At 39.4% G+C, this 23,360-nt stretch overlaps 1 protein-coding gene across 1 annotated transcript in view; it reads left to right on the forward strand.

Annotated features, from left to right (window-relative positions):
- Nucleotides 1–21,032, forward strand: part of chrna11 (cholinergic receptor, nicotinic, alpha 11) — a 31,202-nt gene extending 10,170 nt beyond the window's left edge. The window contains exons 6-10 of the mRNA XM_084422663.1: nt 4,827–4,994; nt 10,122–10,316; nt 12,509–12,595; nt 13,401–13,510; nt 17,869–21,032. Coding sequence (XP_084278789.1) covers nt 4,827–4,994; nt 10,122–10,316; nt 12,509–12,595; nt 13,401–13,510; nt 17,869–18,651 — 1,343 coding nt within the window. The 3' untranslated portion in view covers nt 18,652–21,032. The remainder of the gene's footprint in view (nt 1–4,826; nt 4,995–10,121; nt 10,317–12,508; nt 12,596–13,400; nt 13,511–17,868) is intronic.
- The last annotated feature ends 2,328 nt before the right edge of the window (nt 21,033–23,360 follow it).

Below are 23,360 nucleotides of genomic sequence, written 5' to 3' on the forward strand. Positions count from 1 at the left end.
TTCAGAAGGAATTATTTGGATCAGTATTCTAAAGTGAAAAGCATGAAGCAACTTGTGAAGTTTTTGTAAGGTTTTGGATAGTAATTTCTTCCGATAGATTTGGTAACAATTGAGTCATTACTAGGTTACCATGATCTTCACTTAAAAATACTGATCCAAATAATTAGTAGTTCCTTTAGAAGGATTTGGTAATACTACTAATGGTACTAATTGGTAATACTTACTAGTGGGTTATCATGACCATAACATTAGAATTAATTATACATTATGCATTAATTATGAAACCTGTACATAGTAGTCCTCTGGGAGGTATGAAAAAATAGTAGTTGTTGATTAGCTAACAGTGAAGTACCACTTTCGACCCAGCACTATTACTTATTAATTCATTAATCAGAGTTTTTTGTTAGTTAATATAGTTACTAGAGTGTTAATATTGTGTTACTCATTTGTTCCTGTGTAGTTATTCCTTAATGATGGAGCAGTATTCTTAAGTGTTACCGTGTGGCATAGTGGCTATTGAATGTGAACATTGATGTTCGGTGCTCGTTATTCAAATTGCAGTAAAAAATATGTATTTTTGCTTAATTGTCTTGCAGAAATGAAAAACAAAATCATGCAATAAATAAATCTTTTTCTTTTTAAATTTGGGCTGAAATGTGAACTGAACATGTTCTTGAAAGGTTTCATGATTTCTCAGTACTCTGATTTTGAATGATATGAACACAGCTGCTGTAAGTGTGCAGTGGATTAGAGACTCATTTAGGATGATCTGCAACGAGTGTTGACTGCAAAGTTATTTTCGGAGTAGATCACTCTAGTCTAATATTGACTCATGCACATTTTGCTGGAATTCCTGTTGATACTGACAGGATATGCCCTGTAGGGCTGGTGATTCATATTATATTTCTGACAGATTTAAAGCGAACTACTGTGCCTGCATGTGTGTATTACACAGAGCTGGGGTGTGTTTTTGGTGCATTTTTTTTTTTTTTTTTTGCCATACAAAGAAGGGTTTGATCATGTTCTGTATCTTTGTCAATCTCAGAGAAATTCAAATGGGTAGTTGATATTAAAATGAAAATTTCACACACACACACAAGGTAATTATACATAAAAAATAATAATTTGTGAATATATATATAATTATTATTTTTTATGTGGAATTACCTCGTGACAGAAAAAAAGGTAGTGGAGACCAGTGAAATACGTAAAAATACATGATTACATATCAAATTTTACATATCAGCCCAGCTCATAACAGGCTTTTAGCATGCAACGACTGCTTCACTCAGCTAGAGGTTTCTACTCTTCCCTGCGTCATCTCATTCAATATTTTTCACCGTCTTTACTGCTTGCCCCATGCCTCTCATCTGAAGAATCCATTTAGCGGGAGTGGGTTTGCTAGCTCGCTATAGCCGTTGTTATTGATTATCTTTTAGGATTAGTCACCTGGTTCCCTGGAGTAGAAGCCGTCGACATGGAAAAGAAAGGCAGCAAAAATCCAGCGGAGATCTAAAGTGCTTAGACTGAGCTGTGTTTAAGTCCTGTATCGATTTAGATTTAGACTGATTTGAAAAAATGACCATTGTGCTCTTGGGTGTAATGTAAACTGCCCTGGATAAGATTTCTCTAAATGTCAAGGTACCAGAGGGTCCAGTTAGCAAATTCAAAAGCGGGTGTCAGTCTAAGTGCTGAGTAATTCTAAGTGGAATGATATTTGTGGATGTGAAAACTTTGGAAATGCAATACAAGTGAGTCGCAAACTGGCCACCTCCACTTAGTTTCACTGTCAGCGGGTAGGCATATTTTAGTTTGTGCCTACGACACAACAGAAGAAGAAATAATCCTCTTGCAAATGTATTATGATTGACATTGGATCCTAGCCACATGGAAGACCCCAGTTCCATAAGTAGGCCTAAATGTAATTAGTGATGCTTTATAAGGAAAATTGCTCATACTTTTAAATAGAAATGCTAGATATTAAACTTTGGCATATAAATCGAGACTTAATGCAGTTTGTTGAGAAGAGTTGTGCTTTTACTTTTCGAAGCAATGTTTTTTTAACCAAGCTGACAACATGCAACCCCTCCCCAGCCAGAGATGAGAGTATCATTGCAAATGGGTAGTTGACATGAAATACTGACATTACTTCTCATGTGAAACATACACATATTTTGTTGGCTCATCTTTTCCCATATCTAGAAGAAGCTATTTGCCCTCGTCCTTTCTTTGGTAGGAAGTGATGAAGTTTGTGGCTTACGATTGTGGTATGATCAGGCCAAGCATTTTCAAAGTAGTTCATTTTTTTGGAAGCCCAAACTGGGAATTGAGTTGCTGGGACCATTTTCAGAAGACTTTCTGGTCTTCATCTGTACCAGAGATTAAAGGGGAACTTGTGTTTCATATCAGAGGCCCAGTACAGAGGTGAATTATTTAGGAACTTTCTGAAGCAGTGTAGATCAGTTTAAAGAGATTTGTGGATGGGGCAAGTACAGCAGAACATAATGTATGACCTGAAAAATGTCACTTTCTTTTGGGAGATCAATATTTCTCTTTTTTTGTATGGAGTCTTCTTTCTTTTTCTCAGCTCTGAAATAACAGTAAACAGTTATTTTTTTTACATTTGAAATGCACTTGTCTTTTGAAATACTTATGCAATCCTGAGGTGTTGGCTAACCCCGGGTTTCCACCAACTGCGGAACGGCTGCGGATCGGCTCCGCTGCGTGTCGGCTCCGTGCTCCGTCATCCTTCAATACCCACCAGGTCCAGATTTGTTGCGGAACGGCTGTGGCCATGACTGACAGCGGAGGTCACAAGGACCCACGAGATCTCGCGAATTCACGAATGATCGCGCGATATAAGTGCTGAATTGCTGCGGAGCTCTCCGGCATCCGGCAAAAATAGAAGCTCTGCGTATCTGCTCCGGAGGGCTGCGGATCGCCGGAGTCGAAACGCAGCCATTCCGCAGTCAGTGAAAATACACACATTGACTTTAATGGAAACCTATTGACTCCGCCGCCGTTCCGGAGCGGATCCGCAGCCATTCCGCAGTTGGTGGAAATTAGGGGTAAGGCAAGCAAGCATCACTATTACTGTTGCTCATTTGAACAAACTAAGCCTAAGGGCCCTATTTTAACGATTTAAGCACATGGTCTAAAGCTCAGGGGGCGCAAGTTTACTTAGGGCGTGTCCAAATCCACTTTCGCTAGTTTAATGATTGGAAAAATGGTCGGCGTGCAAGGCGCATGGTCTAAAAGGGTTGTCCCTATTGTCTTAATGAGTTTTAGGATTTACATGCGTTAAACCAATCAGAGTCTCATCTCCCATTCCCTTTAAATGGCAGTTTCACTTGCGTCATGGCAGATTCGCTATTTACATGACGGAATTTGATAGTGGAAAGACCGTGCGCGAGGTAAAAGTGCGCAAGCAGACCATCTACGGGACAAGCCGGATTCCACCATATCTTTATGTACACATTAATAATCTTTTACATTGTAATCCTTTTATTTTAAATATTTGGCATGTTTGTGTGCTGCTGTGCATCCTTGTGTGTTTAATCAGCAGAGTGTACGCGCGTTGTGGACCCGCCTATAGGCGCACATTACTAACGTGCTCTTTAAATAACAAAAAAAAATTGCGCCATTGACTTTAGACCAGGTTTCAGTTAGTCAGTGGCGCAGTCTATTTCTGTTGCCTCAAAATAGCAACGTGCCAACAATGCGCCAGAACACACCTCATTTTCAGACCAGCACGCCCATAGGCGCACAAATGGGCGCAAATGCATTTGCTATTTAAACAACGTGGTGCAGGACGTGAAAATGATAACTGCGTCGGACTGAAACTAGCAAAAAACACTTGCATCGCGCTTAGCACTGCATTGCGCCGGGTGTAAGATAGGGCCCTAAATATTAAACTTCTGTTTACCCTCAATTCGTGCTACAGGCATGAATGATACCTACTAGTCTAGTACACGAGTGATGTATGTGCCATTAGCTTAGTAAATTATTGAAATCAGGATGAGTTCTTTTTAGGAGGGCCAATATTTTTTTAATATGTTTGCTGCCTGAGAATCACTGTAAAAGGTTGATGGCGTGCTGTTCTGTGAAAATTTGCAGGATTGTTCAATCAGTGTTCAGAGGCAACATAAGCCCTATTGAGCTTCCCTTTTCCGACTTCTGTTCCATCTCAAGTGTGATTTCTTCAATAAATATCTAAGTGTATGATTAGAAAGCTCTTTGTGGTGGTGGCGGCTTCGACTGCTGTGCGGTATAAAACAAATTACACTCATTATCTCATCCATGTCGGTCATAATTCTCATTTTCAGGGTTCAAAATGGCTTATTTGCAAGCTGTTTGAAACCATAATGAGTTTATCTGCCTATATTGCAGTATTTAAACTTGAGCAAGTCTATTTAGTTAGTGATATGATTCATCTAGCTGGTGTCTTTGTGTGTGTGTGTAATAATAATGAGAGTGTCAGCCTGGGTATTCGTACTGTGCATAAAGGTCTTTATGTAATGGAGTTTCTTACGGCTCCGCCGTTTCTGAATGTGTATCTTTTAACTGTCTGGTTTTACTCCAGTGAAAAGGTCAATTGGATTTAATTTGAAGTTGGCTGCTGCAATACGGCGCTGATGAAGAAACAGTGTGGCATTTTGAAACATTCTTCAGGCAGTTTCAATACTGACTCTGGATCAGAATGAAAAGCATAAATCGTTAGCCTCATAGCATAATTGCCTAACCCGTATTTAAAAAAAAATGACTTGGGCAATTATGCTATGAGGCTAATGAAAATTTTTTTCTCCTATTTCTTCACTTCATTACAGGTATCTTCATGAGCACCTGCAACGTGGATGTACGCTGGTTTCCGTTTGACATCCAGAAGTGCGAGCTTAAATTTGGCTCGTGGACGTTTGACGGGTGGCTGCTGGACCTCCAGATGAATGAGGCTGATATCTCTGGCTACATGCCCAACGGAGAATGGGACCTTGTGGGTGAGTGAGTTCAGACATCTCCTGTAAACTTCTCACGATCAAGCAAACATAACACCCACAGGCAGATTGTCACAATGAGAGTCGAAGATCCAATTGCAAGCAAGCAGTTTATTGACAAACAGGTTGAACTGATGGAAACACTCAAAAACACCACGATTAGCAGGCGGGCGACCTGGAAGCAGATATACAGGAGAGGATGAGTGATATGAATAGTCCTTGAGCGGATGTCAAACGGTAACTGGAAGAAGAGGACTCCAACGATCTCCAGAAGTCTGGGAACACAGACGAGATCTAGGAATTATCTCCGCAAGGAAACCAGGCACTGGAACTGGGTAGAGAGCACAAACAGGAATGACACCGACACAATGCAATAATCACTCCCGCTAGATATAGGCAGCTAACTAACTTTATCTGACTAGCTGCAGCTGCGGGCTGATTAAGTGATCAGCTGGTTTCTAAGCAACAAACAAGCAACACACACACATAGATCCCACACCCACAATCATATTAACAGATACACAAAATGAACACATGGATTGATGAACCGTGACACAGATGTGCGCTTTGTGTTGCTGTAGTAACTGACTAGTAAATGACTCAGGCAGTGAGAGGTCAGTTTGGCAGCTGCATGTTTAAACGGTTAAAAGGCATTCTGCATATTTTTAAAAGTAAAAATGTTTTAAGCAGATTTCACAGGCCTGAGAATAACTCTTACCTCCTATATAGAACAGAAATCTACTTTAGAATTGAAATTAGAATTGAATCAGCCCTTCTTGTTAAATTCATGTCCATTCATATTCATTCATAGTCCATCCGATGAGCCTGTTAGTATTCAAATTAATGTAATTAAATTGTGTGGATAAGAGGAAGCGGACTGGAAAATATCTTGCACTGCACAATTCTGTCTCTCACTGACCCTCTTCAGATTTGCTTCATTGCTTAATTCACTATTTTGCTTCTGTCTTGCTGTTCACGTCTGTAATATCATGCCAGTCACGCTCTTGAACTCTTTAACATTTTTAATTGTTACACATACATACTCAATACTAAAAAGACAGACACAATTAGCATTGTCTTAACATTACAACCTGTTTTGAATTAAAACCAGCTCATGGTAGTTCTCAGAGTTGTTTATATATGATCGTTAGCTTGTCCAAACTGGTTTAGGTAGTTAATTTGCTGGATTACAGCCATTATAGCTGAGCTCAACCTGTGACTTGTTGCAAAAACTGCTTAGACTAGTCTCATCTCTCAAGACTCATTATAACTTTAAAAAATGTAGATTGGTTTAGTTTGAATCCAAAAAGTAAGGCTGTTTGCCCTTGGTTAACTGCTAGTTGGCCAGACTAGTTCTTAAAGGTCCCAAATTGTCAAAACTGAAATTCCCTGGCTTTTTTCATGATAACAGAGGTCAACAGGTCAATCCACAGACAAATACACACAGCCTGCATAAAGTAGCTGTGCCTTTTCAGGAGCCATTGTGACTTCCGTATAAATGTGATGTCAGAACTACTCAGTCACCGCCTTCAGTCCCACCCCAAGCACTGCCCACCGTCACGAAACTACATCATTGCACAGGCTTCCAAACAAGATTAATATAAGGGAACAGTGGCTAATGTTTATTTATTCAGAAACGCCACAGCAATTTAGTTCGACCTTAACCGTCTGTTCTGCATATTACGAATGACTGCTTCGTAAATCAGGCACGGTTCAATGCCGTTTTTTCAAAGAAGCTACTCCTCAAAGATGCTGCAGTCCCTACAGTTCATAGTTTTACAAGTTTACCTTGGGCGTCAACTGCAGCATATATTCTCGCGTTCTGTGGGCATCTTTGGACATTTACCACAAGTATACCTTTTACAGAAAAAAGTAACATTGTAAAAGAAATTGTAGCACGTCAACTTACTGTATCAGTAGGAAAGCAATAGTTACATAGCTTACTGCATTCGGTGTCTGTCTGCTAACGTTACATTATAAAGCAGTTAAGTGTTTCAAAATCAGTGTATAACTAGCTATTAATGTACATATTTTGGAGATTTAAATCGAATTTGACAAAAAAAGTCTGAGTTTGTTTACAGACAGTTTAAATTAGCGTTAACATTAAATCTATGTGTAGCATTGATGTAATGGTAATTATAATACTCTTACAATAACGCCGAAAGTAGGGAAGTGGTTGTTTGTCTCCTGTCGTCGCCGATTGGGGGTCTGAGTCCATCTCGAACATATAAGGCCGGATAACATTTCCCTCAGCAATGTCCATCATTACAGGTGTTTTATTTACCTTACTAGTGAGCATCACCAAGCCACAGCAGGCTACAGCATACATGACCATAGTTACCTGTGGTTGGCCTGGCCGTGCGTCACTCAGAAAACAACAGGCCAATCAGAAGAGAGGCTCATGAATATTAATTAGAAAGGCCAAAATCAACCTGTTCTTAGCAGAGCTCCTGAGAAAGGTATTGGATTTTCTGTAAAAATTTATCAGGATGATTTTTGGAACTTATACCGCAAATATATATTCTTAAGGACATCAAAACCTAAAATAAAACTTCAGAAAGTTGTACAATATGGGACCTTTAAGTCACAGGGCCCTATTTTACCGATCTGAAACGCAAGTATCAAGCGCGAAACGCAAGTAACTTTGTGGGCGGGTCTTGGGCGCTGTTGCTATTATACCGGCGGGATAAATGACTCTTGCGCCCGACGCAAATCTAAAATGGGTTGGTCTGAAGTAGCTTCATTATTCATAGGTGTGGTTTGGGCGTAACGTGAAATAAACCAATCAGAGCGTCATCTCACATTCCCTTTAACACTAGAAGTGCCAGAATTCCATAACTACTAGAACTGCCGCAAGCGGTCATTTTGACCGCTAGATTCAAAACTCTATATCTTTAATGATAAATACCCAATTGAGAGATTAATGCATTTATTGTATTAGGATGTCTTTTAAAAACAAAACAACACCAAACTGTACATTTAAACAAGTTTAATTATACATTTATAAATAAATAATATCCGTAGATGTCCTGAACAAAATGACGGAGTAGCCTATGTTTTCATGTTTCCACTGTTTGATCACGCCCGCCGACACACACACACACACACACACACACACACACACACACACACACACACACACCATATTCCAGCATTGCAATCTTGACATTTCAGCCTGTTCATTATAGCCATAATAAAATATAATAATAAAATAGTCAACCTAACATATAAAAATTCCACTGCTCTGTTTGTCAGTACAATTCGAACCATTTTGCGCATGTGAAGAGAATGATTTTTTTCGGTCGATATTGGAACATGAGTGAAGTACAAAGCCTATAATAAAGAATAGTTTACCATCCAAATACATCGCAAATGTTGAAACATTTTGATTCTAATTAGAGAGTTACGTGAGCCCAACGCCGCTTACTTTCACTTTCGCTTATAAAGTATTTCATTTTGGCTTGTTTATAGTTATTTTTTTTCATTCTTGTTCTGTTCTGAATATCATTACATTTAAAATGATTTGTTGTTGAATATGTTTAGTGTATTTTTTACCACATTTTATTGTTGTGTATATTGGTATAGCCTATAATAATACCGCGAAATTCAGTGCGGTCAATATGACCGTCTATGGCCGAAATAGGTAAATATGTTCATTTGTTTTTTTGCCTTATGTGTAATTTATATGAAAAACATTTTAAATGAAAATACAGACACTTTTAGGAAAAGTCAGGTACCAGCAGGATTGAATTTATTTTTTCAACAAAGTTATTGCAGATATAAAATTCAAAACGGTCAAAATGACCGCCATGGCAGTTCTAGTGTTAAGAGCAGGCACGCTTGTTCTATGGCGGGTTGCTATTATAACGGCGGATTTGCCAGGCGCACGACAGGAGCGGTTCACAGCCGAGGAGACCGACGTTCTCGTCAGGGCCGTAAAACACAGAGAAGTGACATTGGGGATGGAGAAACCCACCCAAATTAACTTCGGTTAAACAGGCGTATGATAATTTGGGTAAATGTGTAAGCTAGATGTATGCTTTTATAATAAACTATCTATATATCTATCTATCTATCTATCGTAATAATGTATGATTTGCATAAATGAAAACTGCTGCTTCTGTGTAGATGAGAGAATCAAAGTGTATGCACGTTGTGCACACGCTACATTGATTATGGCCAAGCATGCACCCTTAAAATAGCATATGAATATCATGCGCAACGCGCCACTGACTTTAGACTGAATTGTTTTCTAAACGTGCAAAATAGCACCAGGGAACGTTTGCGCCGGAACACGCCTCCGGGGAGCGCAAATGTGTTTCCTAGTTTACCGACGTGCGTCTGTGGAGGGAAAAGTCCGCTGTGCGCGGGTGTAAAATAGGAATGATACATGCGTCGGTGTACAAAGTCAATTGCGCTGGGTGCAAGATAGGGCCCACAGTCTGAAAATAGTTGTTGTGTTTATGGAACCAGCCCCTGGTTAAAGCAGGCAGGTAGTTCACCTTGGCTAAGCTGTTCGAGTTGGTTAACCATGCTTACTTTAAATGAATAGTTCACCCAAAAATGAAACTTCTGTCATTTACTCACTCTCATGTTGTTCACCACCTGAGTTTTATTTATTTTTCTCTTCTGTGGATCATAAAAGGTGCATTTTTGAAGAAAATTCTTGCTGGTTGTTTTCATGTTATGAAATGGACTATATAAATGACACAAAGCGCCATTGGTTCTTCCGTCTCTCGTGACCAAACATAATAGATGTCAAATCTGATGCAGCACATCTAATAGCAACACATTTCACACAAAGTTTTTTTTTGTTGTACTTTCCCCCCTTAGTTTTGGTTTCTACTTTCCTTTCATGTTCTTGAGAGGCTATAGAGGACGGTATACAAAAGTTTTGAGGAACTCTCTAATGATGTTCACACAAAAGCATGATGCTCAGTCTCAGAGAAGAACTTGACTCTGGCTAGCATCTGCTGATTAGGATGTTTTTTTCCCCCCTAGTAGATCAAAGGTGGAAGAGCAGCATCGGCCGCTCTTCAGGACAACAGCATCTCTTTGAACATGTTTTTTTTTTTATATACCTTCATCATTATATATTCATTCTTCTCCTCACATGCTGTGTCTAATCAGGTGTGCCTGGCTCAAGAAGCGAGCTGTACTATGACTGCTGTAAGGAACCCTATCCAGATGTGACATTTGTGGTGACCATGCGTAGGCGGACACTCTACTACGCCTTGAACCTTCTCGTTCCCTGTGTCCTCCTTTCATCCATGACCTTGCTTATCTTCCTACTGCCTGCCGACTCCGGAGAGAAGATCTCACTAGGTATTATGAAAGAAAGAGATTATCAACATATTTTATAAATAAACATGATTGATTGGGAAGAAGAATGGTGTATAGGTTTGCATATCTGGCATATTTCAATGCAACAGAAAAGATTATTACACAGCCTTGCCAAGGTCTAGTCACAGAACAGAGAGCTGGGACATGCAACAGAAAATGTGTGGGTGCTCATTTCAAACATATCTCCTGATTGTGTCATGTCAAATGAACTCTTGGTTTACATCAAGGGCTTTTATCCATGTTTTTTTTCCCACTCTCTGTCAAGAGACATTTACCATCAAAAAGCATACAGTTCAAAGCAGAAAAGACTGTCATCAGAGATGGTATGGAAGGAACTTTAGATATGACTATCAGGAAATGTAAAGAGGCGTGAACTGAAGGGTTTTCACTTTTCACAATATATTTAAGTGGAGAAGCAAAAGACAGAAGCTTAGAGCAACCAAAGAGAAAGGAAATGAGGCAGTTTCCTCACTTCAAGAATGCGTATCACTGCAAGCATGATGAAGGGAAGTCCTTTGCTGTACTCATATGGCCAATTAATCTATTGATGTAATTAAAGCAGGGATGAGTCAGTGTGTGTAAGAGAGAAAGAGAAAGAATGCATTGCACTTTCCAGGAACCAGGCCTGCAATATTGAAACATCTTTGATTGATAAAGGATCAGAACATTTAGGATAGACCTAAAAAAAAGTTCATACATCATTTTTAATATATGCTTTATGTTTAAGAAGCATATATTAAAAGGGATAGTCCACTCAAACATGAAAATTCTGTCATCATTTTACTCACCCTCATGTCCTTCCAAATCTGACTTTTTTCTGTGGAACATCGTTATATGGACAAAAAATTCAGTGGAAATCAATGGGAACCGAAACCGCTCGGTTACCAACATTCTTTAATATATCATCTTTTATGTTCCACAGAAGAAATAAATAAATAAAGTCCTCTACCTCAAATTGAAAGGGAGTGTTAGTGATACTTATTTTAAAAAACACAATGTTAATTTAATGAATTATACGTATTATTTTGCTTTTATACACCAGGTCAATAAACAAGAAGTTAACTTTGAGTAACTTACATTTTTGAAACGATATTGGCAGTTGTTTGTTCTATTCTTGCTCTGCCAATGGAAACATTTCCAAACAACCAATGAATCTGTGTTTTTGAACAAATCGGATGAGTGAATGATTCAGTGACTCACTCATCCTCACCACTAATGCACAAGCTGTTAGTGAGTGATACAAACAGTGAAAGCTCCAATAATTGCAGTTAATTAATCAGCATATAATGAAATTAATCAGCATATCATGGAATTAATTCGTTTTAGATTTTAATGGTAGCCCTGATTTAAAGCCAAGAGTGTTTTTGTTGTTGTTGATGAATTCAGTTAGTCTCACTGGTGACAATTTTACTGAGGTTTCATTATGCCAAGATAGCACTTATAAATCTGAGCAAAAACATATGTAAGAGGAAGGAGGTTGAGTGAGAAAGAGCGGAAGCAGATAAACAGCAGATAGAGATGAATGGTTTGTGTGTGTGGTGAGAGAGGAGGGAGAGATGGATAGCAGCTGGAGAGGGAGGGAGATGACTTGAACTGAACTAAAGAGCGATTGAGGAAGAGAAATGGCCTGATGTAATTCACTTTATGTATCACTCCATCAAACGCTGCACTGCCGTCTAATCAGATCCAATCAAATTCTGTCAAGATGAGTTACATCCAATAAGAAGCTGTGGTTGGGCATCTTATGAAGTGCCAATGTCGTACATAACTAGAGAGGCTGTATAACTATGCATTTATTTTAGTGGTCAGCTGATATTGATTTTTTCAGTGGCAGATGCTGATATCTAGACTGCAGGGTTGGAGATTTAATGCCTACTATATATATATATAATGTATATATACAAATGTAAATACTATACTGCCATTAAAAGATTCGGAAACACTATTTTTATGTTTCTGATTATCTAATGTTTTATTTTAAATAAGAGATACAGAAACTAGCTTAAATAAAAGACACTATAAATGTTTCAAAACTGCCAAATATTGACCAATTAATCATCCTGGACCTACATATCAGTAAACAATTAATGTCTTAGCAGTTGTGTAGAATTCATTATATGCAATGACATGTATGTTTCATAAAGTCCATTTCTTTTTGTTTTATACATTCACAGGTATTACTGTGCTACTCTCATTAACAGTCTTCATGTTGTTGGTGGCAGAGATCATGCCAGCAACCTCAGACTCCATCCCGCTAATAGGTAAAGCATGCATGTCCATTTTTTGCATATTTTAACATATTTTTAATGCACATATTTTTCCTCTGTATTTTATACAGTATATTTTAGAATGTCTGCCCCACTTAGTTCATTTGCAAATAAAAACACCGGGCTTTGAATATATTAGTCTTTATGCAAGTCTTTGAACTTAATGAAATGTAAAATTTAGTGCACAACGATGTATAGTTTGTGTGTGCTCAGATCCACACACTGCACCACTGAATAATAAATTGATCACTATTCTGTATCATGGCCAAAAGCCCTGGTCTTGGCAACCGTATGCTTGGCTTCTCATAGTAATTTGCAACATGAATCGTAAAAGATTGTTAACTGGAGATGATAGGCAGGTCAGGAAAGAGAAGCAGGAGAAACATAAAAATGAAACAGACCCAGACATAGAGATGATCCTCTATGAAAAAAAAAATGAAAAAGCAATTCACCCCACATTCTCTTTTCCCATCCTCTGGTTTATAGGCCCTCAGAAGCCGCAAAGATGTAATCTTCAGAAATGCGTTTGCTGGAAGAGTGTTCACCTACCGCGCTTTGTCTCTCCTGTCTGCTTCCCCCTCTCCTTTATGATTTAGTTTTTATGGTTCACTCATCTGTTCCTCATTCTGCCTTTCTTCCTTGCGCCACTCTTTTATAATCAATGCCCCTTTTTTGTTACATTTGCCCTGGTTTTTGCTAGTATGACTGGATGATAAAAAGTTATTCTGCTAAGAGAGTAATAAATGAAAGGTTTATGCATACTATATTCTCTTCCTTTCTCTCTTTGTCTCTCTCTTAGGGCAGTATTTTGCCAGTATAATGATCATTGTTGGAATGTCAGTTATTGCGACTGTGGTTGTGCTCCAATATCACCATCATGACCCCAATGGAGGGAACATGCCAAAATGGGTATGTCTATTCACACACAAACACGTACATACACTGTGCCTGCTTTTATTTTCTTTAAGCAAGCAACAATGTCTCACATGTCAGTTGAACTGAAAGCAGTAATTTACTTATTCAATGATAATAGAGATAAAGCCAACAGAAGGGGACTAAATGAGTAATTGGATGCAGATGGATATAGATCTGCAATCTGTCTGCGCTGATGAATGACCGTATTTGATCGTATTCTGCAAGCCAATTAGCAGCTCAGCTGATGTGCCCCGGGCCCGCTGATCGAACCCCATTCACTTACAAATCCAAATGCAACAACAAGAGGAAGCTGACAGGTGTATTTACTCAATGAGACTAATATCAATTCTGCATCAAAACTAGATTTTTGAGAGTGGTCTCAAGTGCATATATGCACCTACCGTTCAAAAGTTTGGGGTCGGTTGATTTTTGAAATGTTTTTTAAAGTCTCTCATGCTCAACAAGGCTGCATTTATTTGATTAAAAACAGTAATACAGTGAAATATTATTACAATATAAAAGGACTGTTTTCTATTTTAATATATTTTAAAATGTACTTAAGTCCTTTGATAGCAAAGCAGATTTTTCAGCAGCTGTTACTGCAGTCCCTCCTGCGTAACATGATGCTTCAGATACCATTATAATATGCAAATTTGATGCTTAAGAAACATTTCTAATGTTGTACTGCTTAATATTTTTGTGGACACCATTATACTTTTTTCATGATTACAGGATGAACAGAAAGTTCAAAAGAACAGCATTTGTTTTAAAAATAAATATTTTGCAATATCTTTACTGTAACTTTCATGGCTCGTTTCCACCAAGCGGTACGGTACAGTACAGTAGTACAGTATGCAATGCCAAAATACCATACCTCTTTTTTTGGGACCCTTCTGTTCAGCACAGTAGTCTGGTACCTAAAGGGTGGAGCTAGACTCACTGCAGAACTTTGATTGGTTGACAGAATCCTAACTTGCAACAAGGGGAATGACAACACAAGAGGTGCCATTTTTTTCAGCTGTGTTTTTCGTCTTCTTGTGACAAACAGCCACATGCCGCGAAGCAAGAACAAGATCAGCTGTTTGTCCTCTTTTGTTAACTGTGTCGCTTTCTTCGCGCGAGAATGACATTGATCGCTACTTTCTGGCATTTACCAAGCCTATAAAGTAAGGGTACTGTTGCCATTGGAAACGCAAGCCGGATCAGGGTTTACCGTCCCGAACCGTACTGTACTGTACTGTACCGCTCGGTGGAAACGAGCCATTAGAAAAAAAATCTTACTGACCCCAAACTCCCCAAAAGTCTATGGAATCTTTCCAGCAGCAGACAAAAATCGCATGCCTCATTACTTGCCCCATATTAGAAAAGTAATAGCACATCCTTAGCCACACGAGTTGAGGATTAACACTGAAGTTTAGAGGTTTTTTAAACCCTAACTCAAGGTATGAGCAATAATAATAGTGGTGTGCTTTTCGTAGCATAACGTCCTAGGATCCTCTCCTGGGATCAGCTTTTAACAACATTCACACCCAATACTCGGCATGTGTAGTTATTGAAAATGTCCATCAGGACTTTCTCTGAACAACCTGGAAAAAGTAATGCTTATTTAACAGTTGTAATCTTACAATGTAAAGAACTAAAAGAGATACAGTTCAGAAGAAGATGCTAAAAAGGAAGGCTAAGGTGGATATTAATCGGGGAAAGATGTTTTTGCAACACTTGTCAAACCCTCAAGGACTTCTACAGTAGACTTGTATTTATAGAAGAAAATAAAAGAGAAACTCATTCAAGACTGTCTAAACTAGAGTGTGTTAAATAATGCCTGTTCTTTCATTACATATATTCTGCAAGGTCTTTAATACTGCACCAGTGGCACTTGTTTATGTAGCCAAACATGCATTGGGTGATCTTTTAATACACCAAAATATGTGTGAAGATGCCAAAGAAGGACCTAGTTGCTAAAACTGCATTTTTTCTGCGAATGATAGCAGTGCCAACCCCACTAGTCATACATTTTGCCATGCTTTATGCATCTCCTTGGCCAGGACTTGGCAGTACAACTGAATAATTCCAGCTTGTCAACTCTTTATCTCTCTCTGTGTCATAGTCCTTGCTGTCATATGTTGCTGTTTTACAACAACTTTCCGTCCAAAACTTCTCTTCTCTTGACTCAGCAGACACGCTAACTAGTGCTCAGAATTTTTTTTGCATGGATTTGCTTTATCTTTTCCGCAGACTGTGCTGTATTCTTTTGTTCAGAGTGTACGTGTAGAGCATATGCAATATATAGTTAAAAATGGCTTGACGCACTGCTGTGAAGTGCATGCTTTCTCATACATGCATAAAATTGCCAGCTTACGTTTTGCTGGAGGGGATTTTACTTTTAATATTCAAAGCTAATGTTGTTTACTGAGAAAACATGAAATGGGGGAAATCTGATTTGGTTTTAAAAGTTGGTACCATAGGGGAATTAGTAAGATTGGAGATTTATATAAAGATAATATTCTTTTAGCTTGAGGGAAAAAATGTGGTATCTCCCAATCTCATTTTAACATATCTCCAATTACAGTTTTATTAATTCAGCATTGAATAAATAATTCTTACAGTATCCACAAAAACTAACAATGAAACTAGTAGCACTAATGCCTCGTTTCCACTGAGCAGTACGGTACGGTACGGTACGGTACGGGACAGTACGGTACGGTTCGGGTCTGTTAACCATGATCTGGCTAGCGTTTCCAATGCCAACAGTACCCTTACTTGATAGGCGTGGTGTTTCGATCGACGTCATTTTCGCGCGAAGAAGAGCATAGTAAACTACAATGGATGACATACAGCAGATCTAGTTGTTGCTCCTCGACATGTTTGTCACAAGAAGACAAGCGCCGACATTAGGCTTCTCAATATCAAGTACGCAAAGTTTGTAATTTGCCATGTGCAATGGCATGGTACAGCGCGTTCTTAAAAGCGTCACTCAGCTCGCTCTGCTACTCCGGTTATCTCTGTTAACTTACTCTGTATATACATTTTAAGCAACAATAAAACGAAATATGTAATATAAAACACCACTCTGCCTCTTTTCGTTTTCATTTAAATAAATTAAACATTATAGGGACACAAATGTGGTTCATGCGCAACGCATATTGATTATTCACTGCACGTTTACGTTATTCTATTTATAACAAAACGAAATTAAAACACAACCCTAACGTTACCTCTTTTCGTTTAAATAATAATAATAAAAAAACATATTCCAGGCTATATATACATTTGTACAAATGTTGCAATAAACATCAGTGATAATCTAACGTTAGTAATAAAAGAATGACAAGAAACCATATTTCTTTTTGTAAAAATTTCAGTTTTATCAATAATAGCCTATAAAAAAGTTTAAGTAAAAGGTACAAGAAGCTATACAATAAGAAATAAAGCAAACAATTCAGTCAAATATCCAAATGCAGCGCTCTGGTCTAACATTAGGCCTACAACAGTAAAGTTAAATACATATAGCCTATAACGTTATGAAACTAAACTTAGCCATCGATTGACAGGGAACGATATATTCACGAGACCAAAGATCGCCCGTTAGGTCTACACAAGACGAATTATATCTCATGTTTAACCACTACCGTCGGAGTCCTCGACGAACGTCAGAAGAACTAGCCGAGAAAAGGCTCATCCAGCCGGGAAACATGAGCGCCGAGCGCCCGCTGACCGCATGGATCTCACAACCGGGGGAAAAAAAATCATCTTTATAAATAAACCACAGATTTGAGTTTTAAACAACTACATTCTTGCCTGAAAAACTCTTAAAATTAGTACAGTAGTATTAAATTAAACTGTATATTAAAAAATGGTGCTTCTTATGTTGTCATTCCTCTTGTAGCACGCGCAAGTGATGATTCTCTGTCAACCAATCAACGTCCTGCAGTGAGTCTAGCTCCACCTTTTAGTACCGTTCCACTGTGCTAGGTACCTCAATGGAAGGGTACCTAAAAAGTGGTACGGTACGGTTCGGCATTTTGGTACCATTCACAACTTTTGATAGTGGAAACGCAAAAAAATGCGTACCGTGCCGCTCAGTGGAAACGAGCCATAAGAAACCAATATGGTAGATGGCTTTTATTTTATTTATCATCAATTTTAACATGTTAAACTCTATTAATTACATCCGCTAATGCGTTCATTTTGACAGCGCTAATAAATATATAAGAAAATGTGTTATATGTGTTGTATGTTTGTATTTATTGTATATTTTATTACTCAGTGTACAAATGTGTGTAAAATGTTTATACAACACCATTGCCCATTCTCTTTTACACATTTCTCCCTCTTCATCTTTCTTCTCTTAGGTTCAGGTAGTTTTGCTCCAGTGGGTGGCCTGGTTTTTACGCATGAAGCGTCCAGGTGAGGGCGAAGACCCTGAGCGGCCTCCTTGTGCCCCCCACTTACGACGTTGCTCTTCAGGTTCCCAGAGCGGCAGCCTGCCAAACGCACCCGGTTCCGCCTCCGCAGATCTCCATCACCACCACACATCCTCAACGCTCCACCCACTTCACCCCCAGAGCCTTCTTCAAGCCGCCGCTGCCGCCGGGCACACCCACCATCTCCACAACCAGACCAACAGCGCCAACAACAACGGCAATCTGCTCTACATCGGATTCTCCAGTCTGGACGAAGCTTCGCCGCCATCCTTGCTCGCCGAGTCCGTGCAAAGAAACAGCATGTCAGGCGTCCCGCGATCTGCGGTGGTGTCGCCCCCAGCGGTAGGCTCCAGTCCGCCACCTCACTTGCCCTCACAGTTCTGCAGCCCTCCACCACCTCCCACGCCCAATCTGGAGGCCACGGGATGTCCGAGCACGGTGTCCGGCGGTGGCGGAGGCTGTTCTTGCTCGGGGACCAGCGGCGGAGGAGACCCACAGCTTCAGGCTATTTTAGAAGAGATGCGCTTTGTTGCAGATAGGTTTCGCGGACAGGATGAGAACGACAGCGTGGCCGAACAGTGGAAGTTTGCTGCAGCTGTAATTGACAGACTTTGTCTGGTGGCGTTCAGCGTTTTCAACATCATCTGCACCATCTCCATTCTTATGTCGGCACCTAACTTTGTGGAGGCAGTTTCTAAGGACTTCATCTGATTGCTGTGTCGAAAGAGAACGTGCATTAGGGAAACTTGGGTTTGACCGTAATTGGGAAGTATTCTTCTCCTCAAAACAGTGACTCGGCTTTTTTTTCCCAAGACTGTGATTGGAATAATGCAGGATCCCAAGGTCTGAATTGAGAATGCTTCTGATTGGCTAATGTCCTGGAGATTTAAGGCCCACTCAAGACATCTCAGACTGAACTTTGTTGTTGGAACGCTAACGACCTTCACCGAAAGGTGTTTGTAAATGACAAAGGGGTTGGTTCGCTATATGGTAAAATGTTCGGCTATGGAATGAATGAAAAACTAAACATAAAAAAGTGAAAATACTGCTTAATGACCTTTCAACTGTGTCAAACGCCTCATAACCCGACAACCCTCTGAGGAATGGCCAGTCGTGTTACTCAAACTTGTGTGACATTGTACATCTAACATCTAGCACAGTACAAAACTTCTCTATGATGTCAAAATATATTTTGGTAACGTTCATCCATGAGTAGGCGAGGAGAGAGGGAGGGAAAGAGCAGACAAGACAGAGAGAAATATTGATACTAGTGGCAGACGTGCAGTGAATGGCTTGTATGAACCCAGATCAGAAATTCTCTTCTTAAAAAATGAAAAAGGCGCTTGTTTCAAGGACAGATGAGAGATTTAGAGAACTGCTGGAGGGTTTGAGTGGTTCAGTTAATGGAGAGATACAGAAGAAGTGAGAGATGGAATACCCTTCTGACGTGGACAGAGATGTAGACCGATGGAGAGATTAGGGCCTCACAGGAAGACGAGGCATGAGCAGAACAAGGGTAATTAAAGACAAAATGAGACCGAGTGTATTAGAGAAAGAGACACAGTCAGCTCAAAACGAAAGAAGGATGGGCTGAAGAAGTGGATCAGACAAGTGGATAAGAAAATGAAAGAGTGATAGGGGAATTAGAGAGGGATGGACAGAAACAGACAGAGAAGGCGGTCGGTGGTAAGTGAGACTCAGCAACATTTACTGGCAAGAGAAAGTATGGCTTCACTGTTGGAAAGAAATAGCACATCATGCCCCAGAAAGCCAAACAGTGAGTGCATCCGTCACAAAACGGATAAGAGAAAAACACAATGCAGAAAGGAAGTGGGGGAGAGAGTGTGGGAAGAAAGAGTGATAATCCCCTGAGACATACTGGAGAAATGGCACAAAGACAGTGGAGACATGGGTAGAATCTTATATCTCCCTTCCTCTTTCCCATCATCTCTGTGAAATGACAGACAGTGTGAGGTGTTCTCAAACAGCAGAGATGATCTTCTGCATATCTAAGTGGGTGCAGAGCCACAACCATAGTAACTGTGCCCTGATTCTCTACTGTCACTTAGTAAGCGATTTTTGAAAAACGCTGTTGTAAAGTGGATCGGACCGAGCACCAAAACAAACTTTTAGCCAATTAGCAGTAAGGGGCGTGTTCACGCATGATGGGGGTGGAGAGAGAGCTCAGTGTACAAGACAACGACTATAGAAAGAGAGAAATGGCAGAGAAAACACAATAGAGGAAAAGGCCAGGGGAATATAACTTTAAAAAGAAAGGTTACATTCAGGCAAGAGGAAGGACCCATGTTAATATCGGAGAAGCTTTCCAGCGCCGGAGAGACCTAAGCTAAGCAGGAAGGCCTGAAAACGGAAGCAGAGGTTGCTTTATTTCTTCTTGATACGTGAGTAACTTTGGTTTTGCTGTGTTTCACAGAACTAAGATATGCTGTCTTTTGCTTGAATATACTTGTGTGTCATCTTCGCTGTTTTTTATTATACATTATTATTATACGCCTGGAATGTCTAAACCTCCTCAACCGTCCGTTTCAAGCATCGGTTCCCAAAGAGGAGCTAAATTACAATTAGACATTCAACCTGAATTATCATAGTAATACAAATTGCATTCATTTATTGATGACATCCGGGTGGCAGGCACATCGGCAGATTACGCAATAGTCGTTGCCTGTGTTGCATAGCGTGTACGTGAATGTGGGGGTGGAGGCATCAAGTTAGGGGTGTGATCCTTTAGGGTAGGGGCGTGTTTGTTTTGGTGATTTCAGATATCAACAGCGTTTACCAGAAATCGCTTGCTGCACCTTTAAAATAAGTAGGCTATGTGAGGTAAATCTATTATTGCTTGTTGCTGCTTACACATACAGTGTCCTACAAATGTTTGGAAATGTCTTGGGTAAAATGGGGGTTTGCACAATTTTAACATAAATATTGGTCATTTTGTTATTTTGACCATTAGGTATGTTTACATGCTCTAATTTTCTGAATGATTCTTCATATCTGATGACATACCTGATTTTCAAAGTTTGTCTTCAGTAATAATTGACAATGACACTTATGATAATCTAAAAGTAAATGTCAGCTTTAAATATGTTTGCAGTGAATGCATATGAATGTCATGTAAAGACCACAATATTAGACTCGTGGATAATTATAATTGGCCTTATTATAACACAATTTAGCTTATCCTTTTTTAGATACTCAATTGAATCTTGAGGAATATCTCGTGAGTTTATGAAAAATCTTAAGATTAAGCTCGAAAACACACTTCACTCATCCCCTTCCCATCATCTGTAGCAATGACGCAAAACGACTTTATCTACACCGGAAATTGTAATGTGTAAGAACGGGAAAATAAATCCTGTGCTTTCACAAAAAGTTCTCTAATTTTAAATTTTTGCAAAGGTCCCCTTAGGGGCTCCTTATATTTAAGATTCTGAAATTTGTGTTTATGTGATTCCTAAACGTTATGATTCACAAATTCATTTACATGTGCATTATATGTTTTTAAAACAAAACTTCAGTGCATGCCAGTGAATTTAGAACCGGAGAAAACCACCGCGATAATGTCACCCCAGACAGCAACATACTGTGGGCCCAGATACGGCCGTGTGGAATCCATGTGTACCAGATGCGGGCCGGATCTGGGCTGACACTATGTTGCTGTCTGGGACTGGAGCTACCGCGAATATAATTGTCATTTTTGCCTTGATGACATTGCTTAAAAGAAAGCTGTTATGTCATGAAAGTTTTTTTTTAGCAAATATTTAGTAAATATTCAGTCTCAGCAACTGACCAGTTCATAAGATATGAGATGAGAATGATGAGATGAGTAAATATACCCACATTCGTATAACATAAAATGCATTTAAACATATGCATCATGGTACTGATGCCTTTACATGCTTTTTCCTGTTGATCAAATTATCAAAATTTCATTCGGGTCAAGCCCAAATCGGATAAATTGATGTCAATGTGATTATAAATGGATTCTTTGGGTGCATGTAAACATAGCTATTGTGTGTCTTTTGGATTTCTACAGGTCAACACAAACTCTAAAAACATATCAGTAAATAATATATTAAAGGGGCTATATGTAATTCAGAAACCCTTGTTATTAGCGACACCAGTGGACGTTAACTGAACTACAGACAGCAACATATCCTGAACGTACACTGAACGTGATTCAAGGCCCCGATATAGTCATGATTTTCGTTCTTTGCTTAGAAGTAAAAAGAAGTTGGAAATACCTTTGCAGCGATATACTGTTAATGAACATACTGAGGCTATCCACGCTGCTGAGAGCGACGCTTCGATGAATATGTAAATATGTGCTGCGTGCTTTCCTCTCAATAACAAAATAAATACACAACAAATATGACAACGGTGAGAAAACAGCAGTTAAGAAAGCATCTGATGATAGTGATGTGGATATGTTTGCACAAGCTCAGCAATTCACCGGCATCATGTCAAAACATGTAATATAAATGACACTTATGATAGTTTGATTCGAAAGTATATTTGAGACTATATTATGCTTTCATAGACAAAGTCTGGGAAGGTCTCGTTTTTTATGTTTCGTTATGAGGTGTTCACACATTGGCAATACAAAAGGTGATTCATTCATGAAAATTATTACATAAAGCCCCTTTAATGAATTCAGAACATCCTTGATCTGTTTTTTAACCTGTTTTCTGATTGGTTTGTCAATCAGTAAAAGTTGTGCTGACCCAAAAATCTTCAAAAAAGTAACCTTGGCCAGTTTCATCCAGTAATCAGGCATCACAGTCTGTCTGTATTTATTTCCATTATTATGTAATCAAAAGGAAAAGGTTGCTTTAATGCCAAGAAAAGATTGAGAAATATTTCTACTGATTTTGCCCAAAACCCCACTTTGAACCTTAGGGGTTGTTCAAACCGAATATTTTGCAATCCACTGTGCTGCTTTTCCATTGGTTTTCCAACACGCTAGACGGATGTGTTTGACCTTTGCACTCGCGCATTTTTAGAATGCTGTGTCCAGTTAAAATGTCAACTTTAAAAAAAATATTGGGTCTCTAGAATGTACGTTTTAAGACGCAAAAAATGCTATCCCTGTGAATGGTCCCTTGGGGTGTTTTGAAACTTCTGGAGGGCACTGTATGAGGGCAAGGTGACTCAGTGGGTAGCACTGTTGCCTCACAGCAAGAGGGTCCCTGGATCGAGTCCAGACTGAGCCAAGAGGCCTTTGCATGTTCTCCTTGTGTCTGCGTGGTCTTCCTCCGGGTGCTCTGGTTTCTCCCACAATCCAAAAACAAACAGGATAGGTGGATTTAATTGTCTGTAGGTGCGAATGAGCGTACAGATGTTTCAGTGTGAACCCTGTGATGGACTGGCCATCTCTCCAGGGTTTCATCAGTCTGTGGCCA

Source organism: Rutilus rutilus (assembly GCF_951802725.1).
Source record: "Rutilus rutilus genome assembly, chromosome: 11".
Lineage (NCBI taxonomy): Eukaryota > Metazoa > Chordata > Actinopteri > Cypriniformes > Leuciscidae > Rutilus > Rutilus rutilus.